This window comes from Lissotriton vulgaris, chromosome 4_1 (assembly GCF_964263255.1).
Source record: "Lissotriton vulgaris chromosome 4_1, aLisVul1.2, whole genome shotgun sequence".
NCBI classification, from domain to species: Eukaryota; Metazoa; Chordata; class Amphibia; order Caudata; family Salamandridae; genus Lissotriton; species Lissotriton vulgaris.
Genome location: NC_141691.1, coordinates 1,257,231,971 through 1,257,247,950, shown reverse-complemented (window position 1 = coordinate 1,257,247,950; position 15,980 = coordinate 1,257,231,971). Strand labels below are relative to the sequence as shown.

Below are 15,980 nucleotides of genomic sequence, written 5' to 3'. Positions count from 1 at the left end.
AGATTATCTGGAATGGTATTTTGTGTTGTGGAGAGGTATGTAGTGGAGTTTACTAATATGGTGTGTTGTTAAATATTGTAGCATGATGTGGAATTTTGTGGTGTAGATTAGATGTATGTGGTGTGTTGTGCAATTGTGTTGGTTTGAATTATGTAGTTTGTTGTTGAATTATGTGGTGTGGAATGGAAATGTGTAGAGTTGAATTGTGTGACGTGGAAGTGTACGCTGTTGAGTGAAAATTACGTTGAGTGGTATTATGAGGCATGATGTGAAGTGTAGTTATGTGGAAGGTTGATACGTGGCATAGACTGGATTTATGTGGAGTGTATTTATGCAATATGGAGTAGAGCATAATTATGTGGAGGTTAATTATGTGGTGCTGAGTAGTATTATGTGGAGTGCAATTATGTCTTGTGACGAATTGTGTGGGGAGGAATTGTGGAATTGTGTGATGTGTGGAATTATGTGGCATGGTGTGGTGTATAATTGTGGGGAGTGGAATTATGCAGCATGCTGCAGCGTTGTATTTTGTGGAGGGTAATTATGAATTTTGGAGTTGAGTGTAGTATAATTATATAGGTTGAAGTGGAATTATGTGTAGTTGAATTGTGTTGTGTGGAGTGTTAGTATGTGGTTTGGAGTGGTATTAAGTTGTGTGGAATGTTATTATGTGATGTGGAATTATGTGGTATGGAGTGAAGTGGAATTATATGTTTTTTAATTTTTAGGATTGTAATTATGTGGTATGAAATGTTCTAGGGGTACATTATTGATAGTTGAATTGTGTAGCATGGAATAATGAGATGTTCAAATGTGCTGTGTGTTGGTAGAATTAGGTGGCATGGATTTGAACAAGCTGTGCACGCTGAGCTTTTATGACATGGGGTTATAAAGTTGACGACTGTTTTATTTTTCTTTGTAAAAATAATATGGGCTGTTTCTCTACCTTCCAGTAAATTTCTGAGCACTTTGTTAAGCTAAATTGTATTATTACATTGTGTGCGTATGCAGGGAAGAAGGAGTTTCTGGCAGACATGCAAATAAATCATCCTATTTCTCAGTATTAACTTCCACACTTCTAAGCTGTAATTCCAGTCCTAAAATTAGTTACCTGTTTGCTTTACAACGACAGTTACTAAAACAAGTAAGTGCTTTGCCAGCCTGTATATGTAGCAAAGGTTTTAAAAGGACCTTTTTTCGTGCAAGGTTTTGCTTTTCCCAGTTCATGGAAGGGATCAAAAACATCTACAGATAATAATAGGGTTGACAGGATGGTGCGATAGCAGAATATCGATACCCTTCAAGGTATCAAACATCTTGTTACATTAATCCTGGCTTGTATCTCAAGTCGAAATTAATGTATTTTGTGCAATCTGACGCTTTAGCAAAGCTGCCACTTGGTTGCCTTTAAACCTCCTGTACCTTCTTGGGCACACCTGGAGACATATTTCTGCCCTCCTGGAGAGATATACCAACAACTCCGAGGAAGGAGAACAATGAGGCACTGCAGGCCTGCTCATGTAGATGTGGTCTCCTGAGCCCAATGAAGTCATAAGAAATCCTAGGGCCAACTGATTGACCTCCTATTCGCAGCACAGGGACACAACAGCTGAAGAAGCCTGTTGAGACAAGCTGTTAGCCAAACGTTTTCAAGACACTACCACCACTGCCATGCATCTTCAAGGAATAAGAACCGATGCAGAGTTGCACCCGAGTTTTCTGAACCCAGAAGTGCTGTCGTAGAGCTGCTGGGACTCTCAGAAGGCAGGTTATCGACCCAGGAAGAACTGGCCTGTGATCGTGACACCTGGTCAAAGTCCACTGGCGACTGGACTTTGACCGGCTGGAGAGGACTTCATGGGATCTTGACCCTGCAACCAGGATTACCTCACCATCTTTGTGGACTGAGGAACCTCTGCAGGAAGACCAAGTCAACTGCGTTGCATCTCCAGCATCCTTCATGCCTCCCATCAGGACCAGTCCAAAACAATTCGTTGCAGTGCTGATAAAGTGGCAGGAACTGCTGAAAGACTTTTTCTACTGTGAAGGTAACTGTTTCTAAGTACCTGGCTGGTCTCCCTGATGAGCTCCCTACCAGAGTTGGTCGCCCCAAGTACTCCTAACCGACCTTGTTGACACTTACCTCAGTTGTCTTTGAAAAAGTTTTTAAGCACACAATTCATTGTCTGTGCCAACGCTTGTTCGCAGTTGGGTGAAATGACTTAATTTATTATTGCTTGTAAAATCTATAATTACGGAACCCTCCGGTTGATCTTTATCATTCTAGTGTCTTAGTTCTTATCATAATACAGTCTATTTTTTTTAAATTGGTGTCGGATTTCTTGAGTATTGTGTCGATTTCGCCTCCAATTGTTTTGGTGCTGTTTGAATGCTTTACACTTGTTCCACTGTATAAGCCTTGCTGCTCAGTGCCACAGCCACTCAGGTTTGAGCTGATGGGTTTACAGATGGCACCTCCTGTATCTAAAGGGATTGGTAAGTGTATTACACTGTGAGGTCCCGAAACCACACCAAATGATACATCCCATTTCCTCATAATAACGCAATGGCAAACTACAAACAGATCAAATACTCAACAAAATAAATTGTGATCCAGCTCCAGATGTTTGCGAGCACTGTAAAGTGGTGGACAACTAATTCAATTCACTTATGTAGGTACTGGATCCTAAAATGATCTCATGGTGCTAGGGCCAGAACTCCTGAGGAGTTTATAACATATGCTTATCATGGTATTTTGTGAGGGAGGTGCTGCAATGCAGAATCTACAGCTGGTCATTCTAGATCTTAGCTGTCTTGATACATCTAACTGTGTAACCATTTAAAGACTATTCAAAAACACTTGAGTCTGATTCTGTAAGATAGGTTAACCAATGCACTAAGTTTCCCATCAGCATTAGATGAGTTATTATTCAGACCAGCAGTAGGCACAGTCTGTGGTTCCTCACATCAAACTCAGGTGATTGAAATGGGGCTATTCTGCAGAAAAGGGACCTGCCATTTTTTCAACCGTGAATACTCTCATGAGGACACTCCTTGCACTGGAATTACAACATGCTTTTCTCTTGACCTGGAAACTACAATAACAAAATTGCTTTTTTCACCTTGGAACCATAAAGCATACATTCATTCTATATTAACATCACCCTTATGTAGGGTTGCCTAAGTATGTAGCACTTTCACAGCAAATTTGATTAAATTAAATTGGTTGGGAGGTAGTCAGTGATAGCAGCTGCTATTCCTACTTCGGGCTCTGATGCTATTGGCGAAATGTTGGTCTCAGGGGTTAAAAAGGAGGCAGCCGGAGCAAAAACTATATAAGGATCTAATTTAGGGTGACCAGATGGCTCCATGATGCTTCTTTGCATTCCTGGACTATGCCTTCACATATCACTGTTGTAAGGTGTGATGGTCCAACTTGGTAAATTAAAATGAAACAATACTGCCAGAATGCACTGTTCTGGTGACATAGGGTCATCTGGTCACCCTACTCTAATGTTCATATTGTTTTCCCGTATTTTCCACCCCATCTTCAAGCCCTTTTGAGACCAATAGGAGACTACTGAGAGTCTATGCATGGGATAAGTTGTCTAACCTGTGATGCCAAAGGGTATGTGATGTTGCTACCATGATGCCTGACATTTTGTTGAATCAAAGTCAATGAAAATCAGGTGAAAATAAAGCTAAAGTCTATGTTCAAAGTAGGTGAACGTAATGATTGTCTTCAAAATAGTAAACGTTAAAAGACTGTGTTACCGCTCTGGATTTTTCATTTCTTCTGTGACATAGTTCAAGGCATCCCAACCTGAATACGAATATAAGGCAGAATAGAGAGCCAACGCCATGGATCCTGGGTTTAGCTTAGAGCCCTCAAAAGGTTTTTCAAAATTCTGAGTGTCACCTAAAAAATAAAATTACAATGTTTTTGCTTTGTTTTATGTTGTCTTCGGGATTCAGTGATTACAGATTGATTTTTTAAAAGATCTCAAACAACCATTTATAGCTTCCTATTTAATTGTCACCCACATATTTCTGTTGCAGTGACAAAGGAATCAATTCCTCTAGTCACTTACACTTGTTGTACAATTGAAACAGGTTTTGCTACAACTTGTAGTAACGACATTCACCACTAATTCGTGAATTCACCTCTATTCATCCCATCAATATTGTAAGATAGGACTTTGTTTTTGATCTCTGTATATTGGAATTTAAAGATATTTATTGGTGCTTTGTGTATGTTTTATCTTGTTTTAGCTGTTTTAAATGAATGTATTTTTGATAATGAAATACATGTTTTGAAATATCAATAAACAATACAACTTTGTTTTGTGGTTTCTGGTACATTTGCAGTAAGAACTGTTAGGCACTCGTTGTGAGAAGCATGGATGGGAGTGGTAATTCTCAGGAGGGTAAATAACAAAGAGTATAAACTTTAGGGGAATCACATTCAGGAAACACATTTACTGTTCTGTCTCCTGCAGGTTATTTCTGGCACTTTAATCACAAATGTTGCCTCTTGTAGCAGGAAAAATCACTGTGTGGGCTGCAGTATTGCCACAAAATGTATAATTTAGATGAGAACAGTTACACCTGTTACTAAACTCACTAGAATTATACAGCCTCTATAACGAGGTCCTTAGAAGACACACCAAGGCGTGGGGATACCATATGTTAAACCTGCCAGCCTTGGGGCAGTCTTCCCCAAAACGATTTGCTTTCTTCCCATCTGTTTTATTTGATTTGGTTTTGTTGGCCTTAGGACTCTGTGCACTTTAACACTGCTAATCAGTGCCAAATTGCTTGCCCTCACTCCAAAAAATCAGTGTAAAAGTGTCTCACACATGACTGGATATTTAATTTAGACCAGCCAATGTTCCTCTAGCTCCACTACCCCCAATCAAAAAGTCAAGAACCTCTGCTGCTAGCAACAGTGATTCCCACCACTTACAACATATCCTACCTCTTGATAAATGCCTCAAATGCTACACCTCACCATCACTCAAGAGCAGAGTTATACAAAATATTTTCAACATCCAGAGGTTCCGAGATTCTATTGTCAACCTAAACCACTTTTATTAACACTTACCCATTGACTTCCCTTAAGGTAAATATATTTTACTTGTGTTTAAAATAATAATTGTCCTTGTAAGCCTTCTGTGCATTCAAGATTTTGTTTCTGAATACCTCAGGTGACCACTTACCCATTCTAGATTTATGCATTGACCCCATGGTGTCTTTGGTTAATCAACTCCTTCCTCTGATTATCGCAAATTGAATAAAACCAGTAGTTTCATTGTGAGTTATCCTTTAGCCCCAAACCATCTTCTGTTCTTCAATGTTCTAATTCAAATTATTGCTTCTCACAAACTATATTGTGCTGTTAAGAACGCTATTCAATTTCTTCACACACCCATTACCACCTGGGTGATAAATAGAATTGGTGTCATGGATTATACCAAGCCTTTTAAGAAAAATTTATCATGTCAGACTCAAACTGTGGACCATTATCGTGGAAACTAGCAGAGATTCCTGTTAGGATGAGCTGAAGCCATTTTGGTTATGGCAGTCATTTAGCCATGTGCTTCTCCAGTCCCAGCTCACTCCCACAAATTGGCACCTGTCGTGGGGCTCATCGGAAATGCGGTCGCCCAAAAGAGTGGTCTCGATGGAGGATTGGAATCTCGCTGAGGATGTACACTGCACGATGAGACCCTTGTCTTTGCAGACCAAAGTGCTTTTCCGATTTTCCCCATTTTGACCCTCCAAGTGATGACCGGTCCCTGACTGAGATCCCTTTGGCGTTAGTCTCAAAGTGACCATTAGTTTGATTAAGAACTTGGCAGTTGAAAGCTGGAGACTTTTGTTTGGTAAGGTCGCAGTGCGAAAAATTTGTTTTGGAATAGCATGGCCAAGATTTTGGTTTGTTTGTTTGCTTGCTGCAGCAAATAAAGGCAGGTAATGAGGAGATTTTTCTCAACTTTCGGATAATTCGCAGGATAAATACGCTTTGTTTATATTACATCGCATTTTAATATTTTTAGCATACCTGCTCCTGGCACACTTCGTGGAATGTGTTGCTGTTTTGGTGGTACAATATGGATTTAGAAAGTACTCAACTGGCTCCCCTAGAGGGGAAACCTAATAGTTTTATGTACATTAAATATGGTATTTCTTCCATAATGTATAGTACACTGTGGAAAAAATACATCAAAGAGGATCCTGATCTATCATATGAATGGTGATACGGAGCGCTTTTGAGTGTTCTGCCAGCTCCATTGGTAATTCAGTGTATTTTGGAAAAGATCTGGGGCTAGAGCCTGTCTTTTTGAACATTGCAGTCTTTTGGCTGTCTACTTGTCTTGGTGTAGTGTCTGTTTGTAAATATGATTTACAATTGGTATTTACAAACGGGTTGGTTTGAGTACAGTCTGTGAGCTGCCTCTTACTTTTGTCCTGATTTTTTATTTGTGGGTTGATTGTTTTCTTTGCGTGTCTATGTGGTTTGTGGACTAACACCAGTGGTGATGCTTGTGAAGTACTTGTTTAAGTGAGTAGCGACTGTGTTTTTTGTGTAAGATTTGCTTGCCTTAGCAAGCAGTGTTGTGTGTTTTGAGTGTATGACCCACTTCTTGAAAATGTCTGGAATTACCTCAATTTGGTTTGTTGTCGTCATTGTGTTCTGCAGATGTCATTGGAAGAATTACACTTTAAAATCCACACTTTAAAATTCAAAGAATGAATGATATAACATATGCTAAATAGCTGCACACTACCATTAAAAGTAAAGCAGCAACAAAGTATAGATGTGTGAATATTGCCACAATGGTAAAAATAAATTAGAATTAACACTCAACATGAAAAAGAACAAAAAAAAGAATTTGTGTGCTTTACACAATTAAGACTCAATAGAAAATGTTACAGCGCACAAGTTACTTACCTTTGGTAACGATATATCTGTAAGAAACAGTAGTTAGTATAAGATTCCTTACCTTAGAATATTCCCAGGCGTCAGACTGGATCCGGAAAATTTTGCGTAGCAGTGCCCCTGCGCGTCGGTAGGCATCGTCTGCAGCTCTGTGTCCGCCGTCGGCATCGGGATGACGTCGTCGGAGTACTTAGATGCCCCCCTCGCGCGGTGACGTCAGTTCTTATACACAGCTTTTCCGTGCCATAAACGCAAAGCCATGATAAAAACCAACACTGGTGCCATGAAAACTAGGGCCTGAAAGGGGATGACCTTAACCCTAGATATCGGTTCGCAGAACGGGAAGGATGGGTGGGGCGGTAAGGAAACTAATACTAACTACTGTTTCTTACAGATATATCGTTACCGAAGGTAAGTAACTAGTGCATCTGAAAGAAACAGGTTAGTATTAGAATCCTTACCTTAGAATAGATACCCCAGGAATACCAACCCCGGTGGTGGGTCTGCAAACCAATGATTACACCAGAAAGTCCTGGAGAACGGAACGGCCGAAATAGCCATCTTTCCGGACATGGCTGTCCATGCAGTAGTGTCTTGCGAACGTGTGCAGCGAGGTCCACATAGCTGTCTGACAGATGTCCTGCGAGGGGACTCCCCGACCCAGGGCAGTAGTAGCCGCTGTGGCACGAGTGGAATGGGCACATAGCCCCACAGGAGGCTCCATTTTAGCCAGGGAATAACAAGCCTTGATACACAAGACGACCCATCGAGAAATGGCCCGTTTGCGCACCCCCTGTCCCTTCTTAGCACCTACTTAACCAACAAAGAGTTGGTCATCCACCCGGAACTGGTGTGTGCGATCCAGATAGTATGAGAGCGCATGTTTTGGGTCTTCCTCTTTCGAGGGATGCGGAGGCGGAAAAAAGGTGGGCAAGGTGATGGACTGCCTGATGTGGAAGGCTGTGACTACCTTGGGCAGGAAAGAGGGTCGCGTCCGCAACACAACTTTGTCCGAATGGACAGAAAGGAAAGGAGGTTGAGAAGAAAGAGCCTGGAGCTCACTCACTCTCCTGGCAGAGGTGATGGCAACCAGAAATGCAGTCTTAAGAGTAAGGAGACGAAGAGGACAGTTATGAAGTGGCTCGAAGGGAGCGCACATCAGATAAGTCAGAACAAGGTTCAAGTCCCACTGAGGCATCACGAAAGAAACAGGAGGAAACATACGAGTGATGTCCTTCAAGAACCTATTTATAACTGTGGACTTGAACAAAGAGGGCTGATCAGGAGCCTTAAGAAGGCGGAAATGGCAGAGAGGTAGCCCTTCAGAGTAGCCAGAGCAGAGCCCTGCTGGGAAAGAGAAAGAAGAAAGAGGAAAACCTCAGAAAGGGGGGCAGAAAGCGGATCCACAGCCTTTGCTGTGCGCTATGCCACAAATTTTTTCCACCTGCAGGCGTATACCGATTTTGTGGAGCGACACCTGGCTGCCAGAATTACATCACAGACTACAGGAGGCAAGTCAAATGGCCTCAACTGTCGCCGCTCAATCTTCACGCATGGAGGTGGAGGCTGGACAGGTTCGGGTGGAGGACCGTCCCCTACTGCTGCAACAGAAGGTCTTCCTGAAGAGGCAGACAAATCGGGGGATCGACTGACAAGCTGAGTAGTTCGGGATACCAGTATCTTCGTGCCCAGTCCGGAGCCACAAGGATAACTTGGGCCCGGTCGCACCTGATCTTCTTCACCACTCTGAGCAGAAGTGGTATAGGCAGAAAGGCGTACAACAGACCGCAACTCCACTCATGATGGAAAGCATCTCCGAGTAAGCGCCTCCTTGGAAATTCCAATGCGCAGAACCAATGACATTGCGCGTTCTCTTCTGTGGCGAATAGATCTGACCAAGGCTCTCCCCACTGCTGAAAGAGACCTTGCGCCACGTCTGAGTTCAGACGCCATTCGTGATCCATCATCCACTGACGGCTGAGTTTGTACGCCCTGGCGTTCAGGGAACCTGCCAGGTGTTGAACCACCAGGGTCACACCCTGATGTTCCAGTCACTGCCAGAGGCGCAGAGCCTCCTGGCATAGGGTCCACGACCCCACCCCGCCCTCTTTGTTGCAGTACCACATGGTGGTGGTGATGTCCATGAACACCTGCACTACACTCCCCCGGACAGAGGGGAGGAATGCCAAGTGTGCAAGCCGGATCGTCCGCTGCTCCAGAAGGTTGATGTGGAGCCGGGACTCCGCCGGAGACCAGAGGTCTTTGATCTCCGCCTCTCCCATGTGGCCCCCCCAGCCCTGCAGGAACGCGTCCGTCACAACTACGTGCTCCAGTTGGGGTAGGGAGAGGGATGAGCCGCTGACCCAGTCGCGGTCCGTGAGTCACCACTGCAACTGTCTTGCAGTGCCCTCTGAGATCAAGACATTGTCGGACAAGTTGCTCTGATGCTGGGCCCACTGAAACGTCAGGCCCCATTGCAGAGCCCACATCCGCTACCTGGCGTGATGCACCAGAAGGATGCAGGAGGCCATCAGCCCCAGAAGCTGCAGCGTGAACCTGACCGAGTCTCGGGATAACGGCTGAAACATAGGAATCAGAGCCTGAATATCCCTAACCCGCTGTTCGGGAGAATAAACCCGAAACTCTGCCAAGTCTAGAACCGCTCCGATGAAGAGGAGCTTTTGAGAGGGACACAGGTGTGACTTCGGCACATTGATGGAGAACCCCAGCAGGTACAGGAGGTCGGCCGTAGTCTGGAGATGGCTGACAACTGTCTGGGGCGAGCCCGCCTTCAACAACCAGTCGACGAGGTAGGGAAAGACTGAAACCTCTAACCTGCGCAGATGAGCTGCGACCACTGCCATCACTTTCGTGAACACCCGAGGGGGGCTGGTAAGGCCGAAGGGAAGCACGGGAAACTGAAAGGGCTTGTGGCCTACCGTGAACCGCAGGTAGCGCCCGTGGGCCGGCAGGATGGGGATGTGAAAATTTGCGTCCTGCAAGTCCAATGCTACCATCCAGTCTCCCAGGTCCAGGGCAGCTAAGACCTGAGCCAAAGTCTGCATCTTGAACTTCTCCTTCCGGAGGAAGCCATTGACGTTCCGTAGGTCCAAGATAGGGCGTAGGCCCCCTTTGCCCTTCTGAGGAACCAGAAAGTAGTGGGAGTAACAACCACGTCCTACTTCTGGCCCAAAACGCGCTCGATAGCCTCCTTGGCCAAGAGGGACGAACCTTCCTCTTGCAGAAGTTGCAATTGACCCCCGGGCATGCGGTGGTACTGCGGTGGTATGGCTGGAGGGGTCGCCACGAAGGGGAGGGAGTAGCCCCTTCAGGCAATTTGCAGCACCCACCTGTCCGATGTGATGGTGCGCCAGTGGATGAGGTGATGGCGAACCCTGCCCCCCACTGGCGTCAAATGGGCCTGAAAACTCAGACTAGGAAGGCTTTGAGGCGGATGCTGCGGGGGTAGATGTGGACTGGCCGTGCCGTTGTCCCATGTTACCGCCGCGACGGTAACCACATCCGCCACCGCGCTGAATGTTGGTCTGCGGCACATGGCTGGCAGGACATGTGGGGGCACCCCTCCCGTGGCCACGAAAGGAGAACTGGGCAGAAAATTGCTGGCGCGGGCCGAGAGGCCCAAGGACTTGGCCGTAGCCCTGGAGTCCTTAAAGCATTCCAGCGCATGATCTGCCTTGCCACCGAAGAGGGAGCTGCCATCGAACGACATGTCCATAAGGGTGTTCTGGTCATCGGCCTAAAAATTGCCGGACCTCAGCCAGGCGTGGCGGTGAACCGCCACAGACGTGGAAATCGCTCTTCCTAGCGAGTCCGTGGTATCCAGTCCACATCTTGTAGAGTTCAGCGCTGCGTCCCTTCCTTCCGCAAGGGCTTGAGCGAGTTTCGCCCGGGCTCCCTCCGGGCACTCAGGCAGCACGCCCGCAACCGTATCCCACAGAGAGTGGGTGTAACGGCCCAAGAGGCACGCGGTGTTGACCGACCGCAACCCCAAACTAAGGGAGGAGAACATCTTCTTTCCGAATTGTTCATACCAATTGGATTCCCGTTATGGTGGTGCAGTCGGGAATGCGGATTGGGAAGTAGAGGCCTGGGTAACCAGGCTCTCGGGGTGGGGTGGGTGGACAAGAAACTAGGGTCGCCCGGGGCAGGGCATGGCGCCTAGCGACGTTCCTATCTACAGGGGGACTTGTAGTGGGCCTGGACCAAGTGCCCAACAGGACGTCTGTGAGAGCCTCATTAAACGGCAGTAGAGGCTCTGGGGAGCTTACCTGCGGTTTAAGGACCTCCGTGAGGATGTTAGACCTTACTGTTGCGACGGGGAGCTCAAGAGCCAAGGCCTTGGCCGCCTTCATCAGCACAACACTATAAGCAGCCCCCTCCTCCGTAGCCACGGTAGGAGGGGAGACAAAACCAGTGTCTGGGGAGGTATCCAGGCCACTGGCTTCCCCTAGTTCCTGTGTCCAGTCCTGAAATGACTGGCACTCACGTGCCAGGGGGTCCTCAGACCCCCCCCAGTCTCCCTCGTCGTCCATGTCCTGAAATTCAGGGATAAAAGATGGACCCAGATCTTCAAAGAATTCCTCTTTGGCCAGTGCTGAATGCGGCGTTGAGTGACGCCGCTCCGAAGCCGGATCCGGACCGAGGGGTGGACCAGGCACGGCATCGTGCAGGGACGATGCCGGAGATGACACCCTAGGGGCTGACTCCTGGCGGGGTCGTAAGGTTGACCAGCGGCGACCCAGAACCGGATCCAGTGGGGCCTTGCGGCGCCGGGACTGAAGTTGCCGACGGTGCCGGGGCCGGAGCACCCGACGGCGCCGGGGCCGAAGCACCAACCGGCGCCGGGGCTGAAGCCCAGTCCCAGTCGGGCCGCTTGGCTTGAAGGCGCCGCGGAACCCGACGGAGGAGAGAGCGACCTCATGGCCATGAGGAAGGCTTTGATCACCTCCCGCGTCGCGTTCTGCCCAGGGACCGGCGGGTATGGAGCTGGCCACGATTGGGCGGTGTCACCCGAACCCCCGGCGTCATCGCGCGAGCGTCGGGGGGAGTCAGAAGAGCGATGTCACCTCTTTGACTTCTTGTGCCTCTTACATGAGGACTTGGAGGCCAACGAGTGGTGTCGACTTGCCAAGCTGTGATGACTCCGGCCCGCGACCGGTCCCTGGACCTCCTTCCGGATTGGGACTTCGAACGGCGCGGGGCCGACTGCCGGAGCTCTTGGCGCTTACGGGACCGCTCCCAACTAGCCTTCGACATCAAGGCCTGATAGTCGGGGCACGACTTGTCATCGTGGTTTGGCCCCAGGCAATGTAGGCACCGGCGATTGTAGTCGGTAACCGACATCAGTTGGTTGCAGTTGGCACATGGCTTGAACCCGGGCATCCCTACTGGCACCGATGGAGTCGCATGACTAAACGGATCGAAAAAGCTTAGTCAAAAAGTGACTATAGGGTACCACTTTCTCCAGACCTGCGCTTACTGGCGCGGAAAAAAGAACTAACGTCAGCGCGGGAGGGTGGTGTCTAAGTGCTCCGCCTGACGTCATCCCGGCACCAACGACGCCGACGATGGACGCAGAGCCGCAGACGACACCTACCGACACGCAGGGATACTGCTACGCAAAATTTTCCTGATCCAGTCTAACGCCTGGGGATATTCTAAGGTAAGAAATCTAATACTAACCTGTTATTTTCAAATATTATCCTTAGATACATTATATTAAATATTAAAAGGCATTCATATTATCTGATTAATTAGTTGCTGCTAAAATAAAAGCGCCTCTTTTATCACGCTGCAAAACGCAAGATTTTGACTGGCTTGGAATGCCTGGGTTTTAAATAGACTGAACTGTGCTCAATTCCCGACGCCAGAAAGAGAGCTTTTAAGAGCTGTTCAAAACTGTCTGTCCGAAGGAAGCTGTCTGTCAGGACAGACGGAGGTAATCAATGGTTTATAAACTTTTTGACGACATCAGAATACGGAAAAGGATTTTTCTCCTAAAAAAGCGTAAGAGTTGACGCCTGCTGGTTGTGAAACACAACTGAGTAAATAACACATGGCTCACAAGCTACACTCCAACTAGTTAAAATATGTTGTTGCACCAAATTAAAAAGGTGAATATTAGTTTCCCTAGCAATTACAATATTACTGAATCTTAGGGACAAACTTAAAATATGATTCCTAGTATGGCCTACTGGTTGCAATCTGAAATGCACTTACAAGTCATGCATAGAGTAGCTGTTTAGACATGAGAATTACATTGCGCGCCTTAATGCATGATAGTTCTCAGCGAATTATGGCATTCTGAAAACTGAAATTTTGAGCAAGTTCTTTAGGTGCTACAACGCACATTTTACAGGAATAAAAAACAAAAATAAGACAGCAAAAGTGCATCCTACCTTTAAATTATCATCACACAGGCATGAAGCAGTAATGCTTTTCAGCTGTGCTTCTCGAGAGTTACTTTGAATTGTAAAGGCTGCATGGAATTGCCATGCTCAGACAGGGGACAACAGGTTTAAGGGTCAGAGGCCAAGTTCTGTATTTAAAACTGACCAGCACTACTGAACGCAAAATGTCCACACAGGGAGCCACTGTGACAGTGTGTGATTTCTACATTACACTATGAAAGTTTGTAATGTTGAAGAGTAGTTTTAGAAACTGATTTCTTTGTATTAATTACATTTCCCGATTCTAACATTGTAGGGTAAAACACTACAGGTAATGTACATTTTGCTCTAATAATGTCTGAGGCTATAATGTGCCTAGGAAAATTAGGGTCAAATTCTTCCTCAATTCATGTTAATAATATTTAGGATATCGTCATTAGTAATTTAACTACATTTAAGAAATGGAAGAATTTACTTAGTTGTTTCAATGAACGTATGGCCTTGATTAAGCCATCCTGGAACAAGACTGGACACCACAGATCTGTTTTAGGTAATATTAGCTAAAGGAAATATTTCATATTCTGTTAGGGGCCCATGGGGAGATATGCAAGTGGGGGTTATCCCATTGAATAACATTATCAAGGGGTAGCAGCATCTGTAGGCCATGTGCAGAGAATAGCTCTGTCAGGCATACAGAAATACTGGTTTTCACTCAAAATTGTTGTGCTAGGGCCAGATAAAAAGGCTATGGAAAAAGTTTGCATTAATGTGCTATTATGTGACACAGTTCAACTAAGAAAACAAGTTATTTACCTGTAACTTTGGTTCTCCAGTTTTGGTAACTTTCATAGATTCCTATAGCTTGTATCATTCCCCGTCGTCGGAATGGGAGGCTCAGTAAATAAAAATAACATAGTAGTAGGTACAAAAGAGAAAGAAAAGGCCTAGGCCTCATCTCACTTTGTAGCATATCCACCTCTTTTTGTAAAAGAGACCAAACTAATGCAACAACCAATCAGATTAGCTCACCCCATAGAACCTTCCTGAGAGAGCCTCAGAGCCTCAGATTTTCGTAGCCGCTGTGTAACAATATAACCAAATATGCTGAAGGCTGAGCTTTCTCAGGGGAGGAGGGTGAGCGCATGGGAATCTATGAAAGTCACCAATACTGGAGAACCAAAGTTACAGGTAAGTAACTTCAGTATTGGAACTTTCATAGATTCCCATAGCTTGTATCAGAGTAGTTATCAGTTAGCAACAATGCACATTTTGTGAAATAAATACTGGAATTACTTTATATCTATATTCTCATAAGTAATAAGCAGATTTTCAAACATTAGTCAGAAAACAACATTTGATACAAAATGTGCAATAGCAATAACAGGAAGGAGGGTTAGAAGGTAAAGCTCACCGCTCACTGGAAGAGGTTCCTCAGGACTGCCTATCCCACTGCTGCCTCACTCCGTGTGGAAGAGTCCAAGCAGTAATGCTTTGGGAAGGTATGGGCACTGCTCCATGTAGCCGCCCTGCAAATGTCTTTGATCGGCACTCCAGCAAAAAGAGCAGCAGATGATGAAACTGATCTTGTGGAGTGTGCCCGGACTTGCCTTTCTAGGGGTTTACCAGCCGCTTGATGGCAGTAGTGGATCGCGCTGGCAATCCAACGTCCAACTCCTTGCTTTGAAAGAGGAAAATCTTTGCGAGGTGCACTAAAAGCGACAAAGAGTTGAGTAGATTCCCTGAAGTCCTTGGTGCGCTGGAGATAGAATTTTAAACATCTTTGGACATCCAAGGAATGAAGAGACCTCTCCGTTGGAGTTGTAGGTCGAGGGAAAAAAGAATTTAGAATGACCCGCTCATTTAAATGAAAATCCGAAGGGACCTTCGGAATGAATTGCGGATTTGTCTTCAGAATAAGAGTGTCCTTCTTAAACTGAAAGAATGGATCCTTAATAGGCGATCTAACCAGAGGGAAAACCCTAAGGAGTCCTTTTAAATTTTTTTTCACAATTCTTGCTGACCAGAGAAAAGGACCAGAAGCCGTCCGTCTGAATCTAGAGATGCTGGCATGGTGCACTTTGATAGAAGAATGGGCAAGACCTGACTTGGCCAGAGACAAAATGTAAGGTAAGATTTGATGAGGAGCAGAAGAGAAAGGATGAATGCCCTCTCGGCGGCACCACAAGCAGAAACGTTTACATTTCGAACGATAGGTCTTATTCGTACTTGGTGCAAGGGCCTGAGCAAGCACCTCTTATATTCTTGACTGATATCTAAGTTTTGAAACTCTCGGTGCCCAGGAGCCACGCTGTCAAGTGAAGTGAGCTTGGATCCGGAATTACCACTTGTCCCTGTGACATCGTCAATGGAGAGAGAATTGGCCCCAGATGAATTTGATGATCTTGGGAGAGCAGGAGAAGCTCTGTGAACCAAAACTGTCTGGGCCATGCCGGTGCTACTAGAATCATTGTGCAAGGTTCTGCTTTGAGCTTCTTGAGCAGTCTTGGAATTAGGGGAATTAGAGGAAAGGCGTGAACAAATGCGCCTTGTAGTGTAGTTCCTATTTTCCCAATAGGCTCTGTGCATTGGAATAACATAAACAGCAGTGTAGACGTAGGACTGAGGTA

The 15,980-nt window shown here is 45.9% G+C and overlaps 1 protein-coding gene across 1 annotated transcript in view; it reads right to left on the bottom strand.

Moving 5' to 3' along the window:
- The window catches only part of LOC147723111 (Y+L amino acid transporter 2-like), a 493,050-nt gene that overhangs the window by 126,685 nt on the left and 350,385 nt on the right, over positions 1–15,980 (bottom strand). Inside the window, exon 4 of the mRNA XM_086965453.1 lies at positions 3,775–3,919. Within this exon, the coding sequence (XP_086821579.1) occupies positions 3,775–3,919 (145 nt within the window). The remainder of the gene's footprint in view (positions 1–3,774; positions 3,920–15,980) is intronic.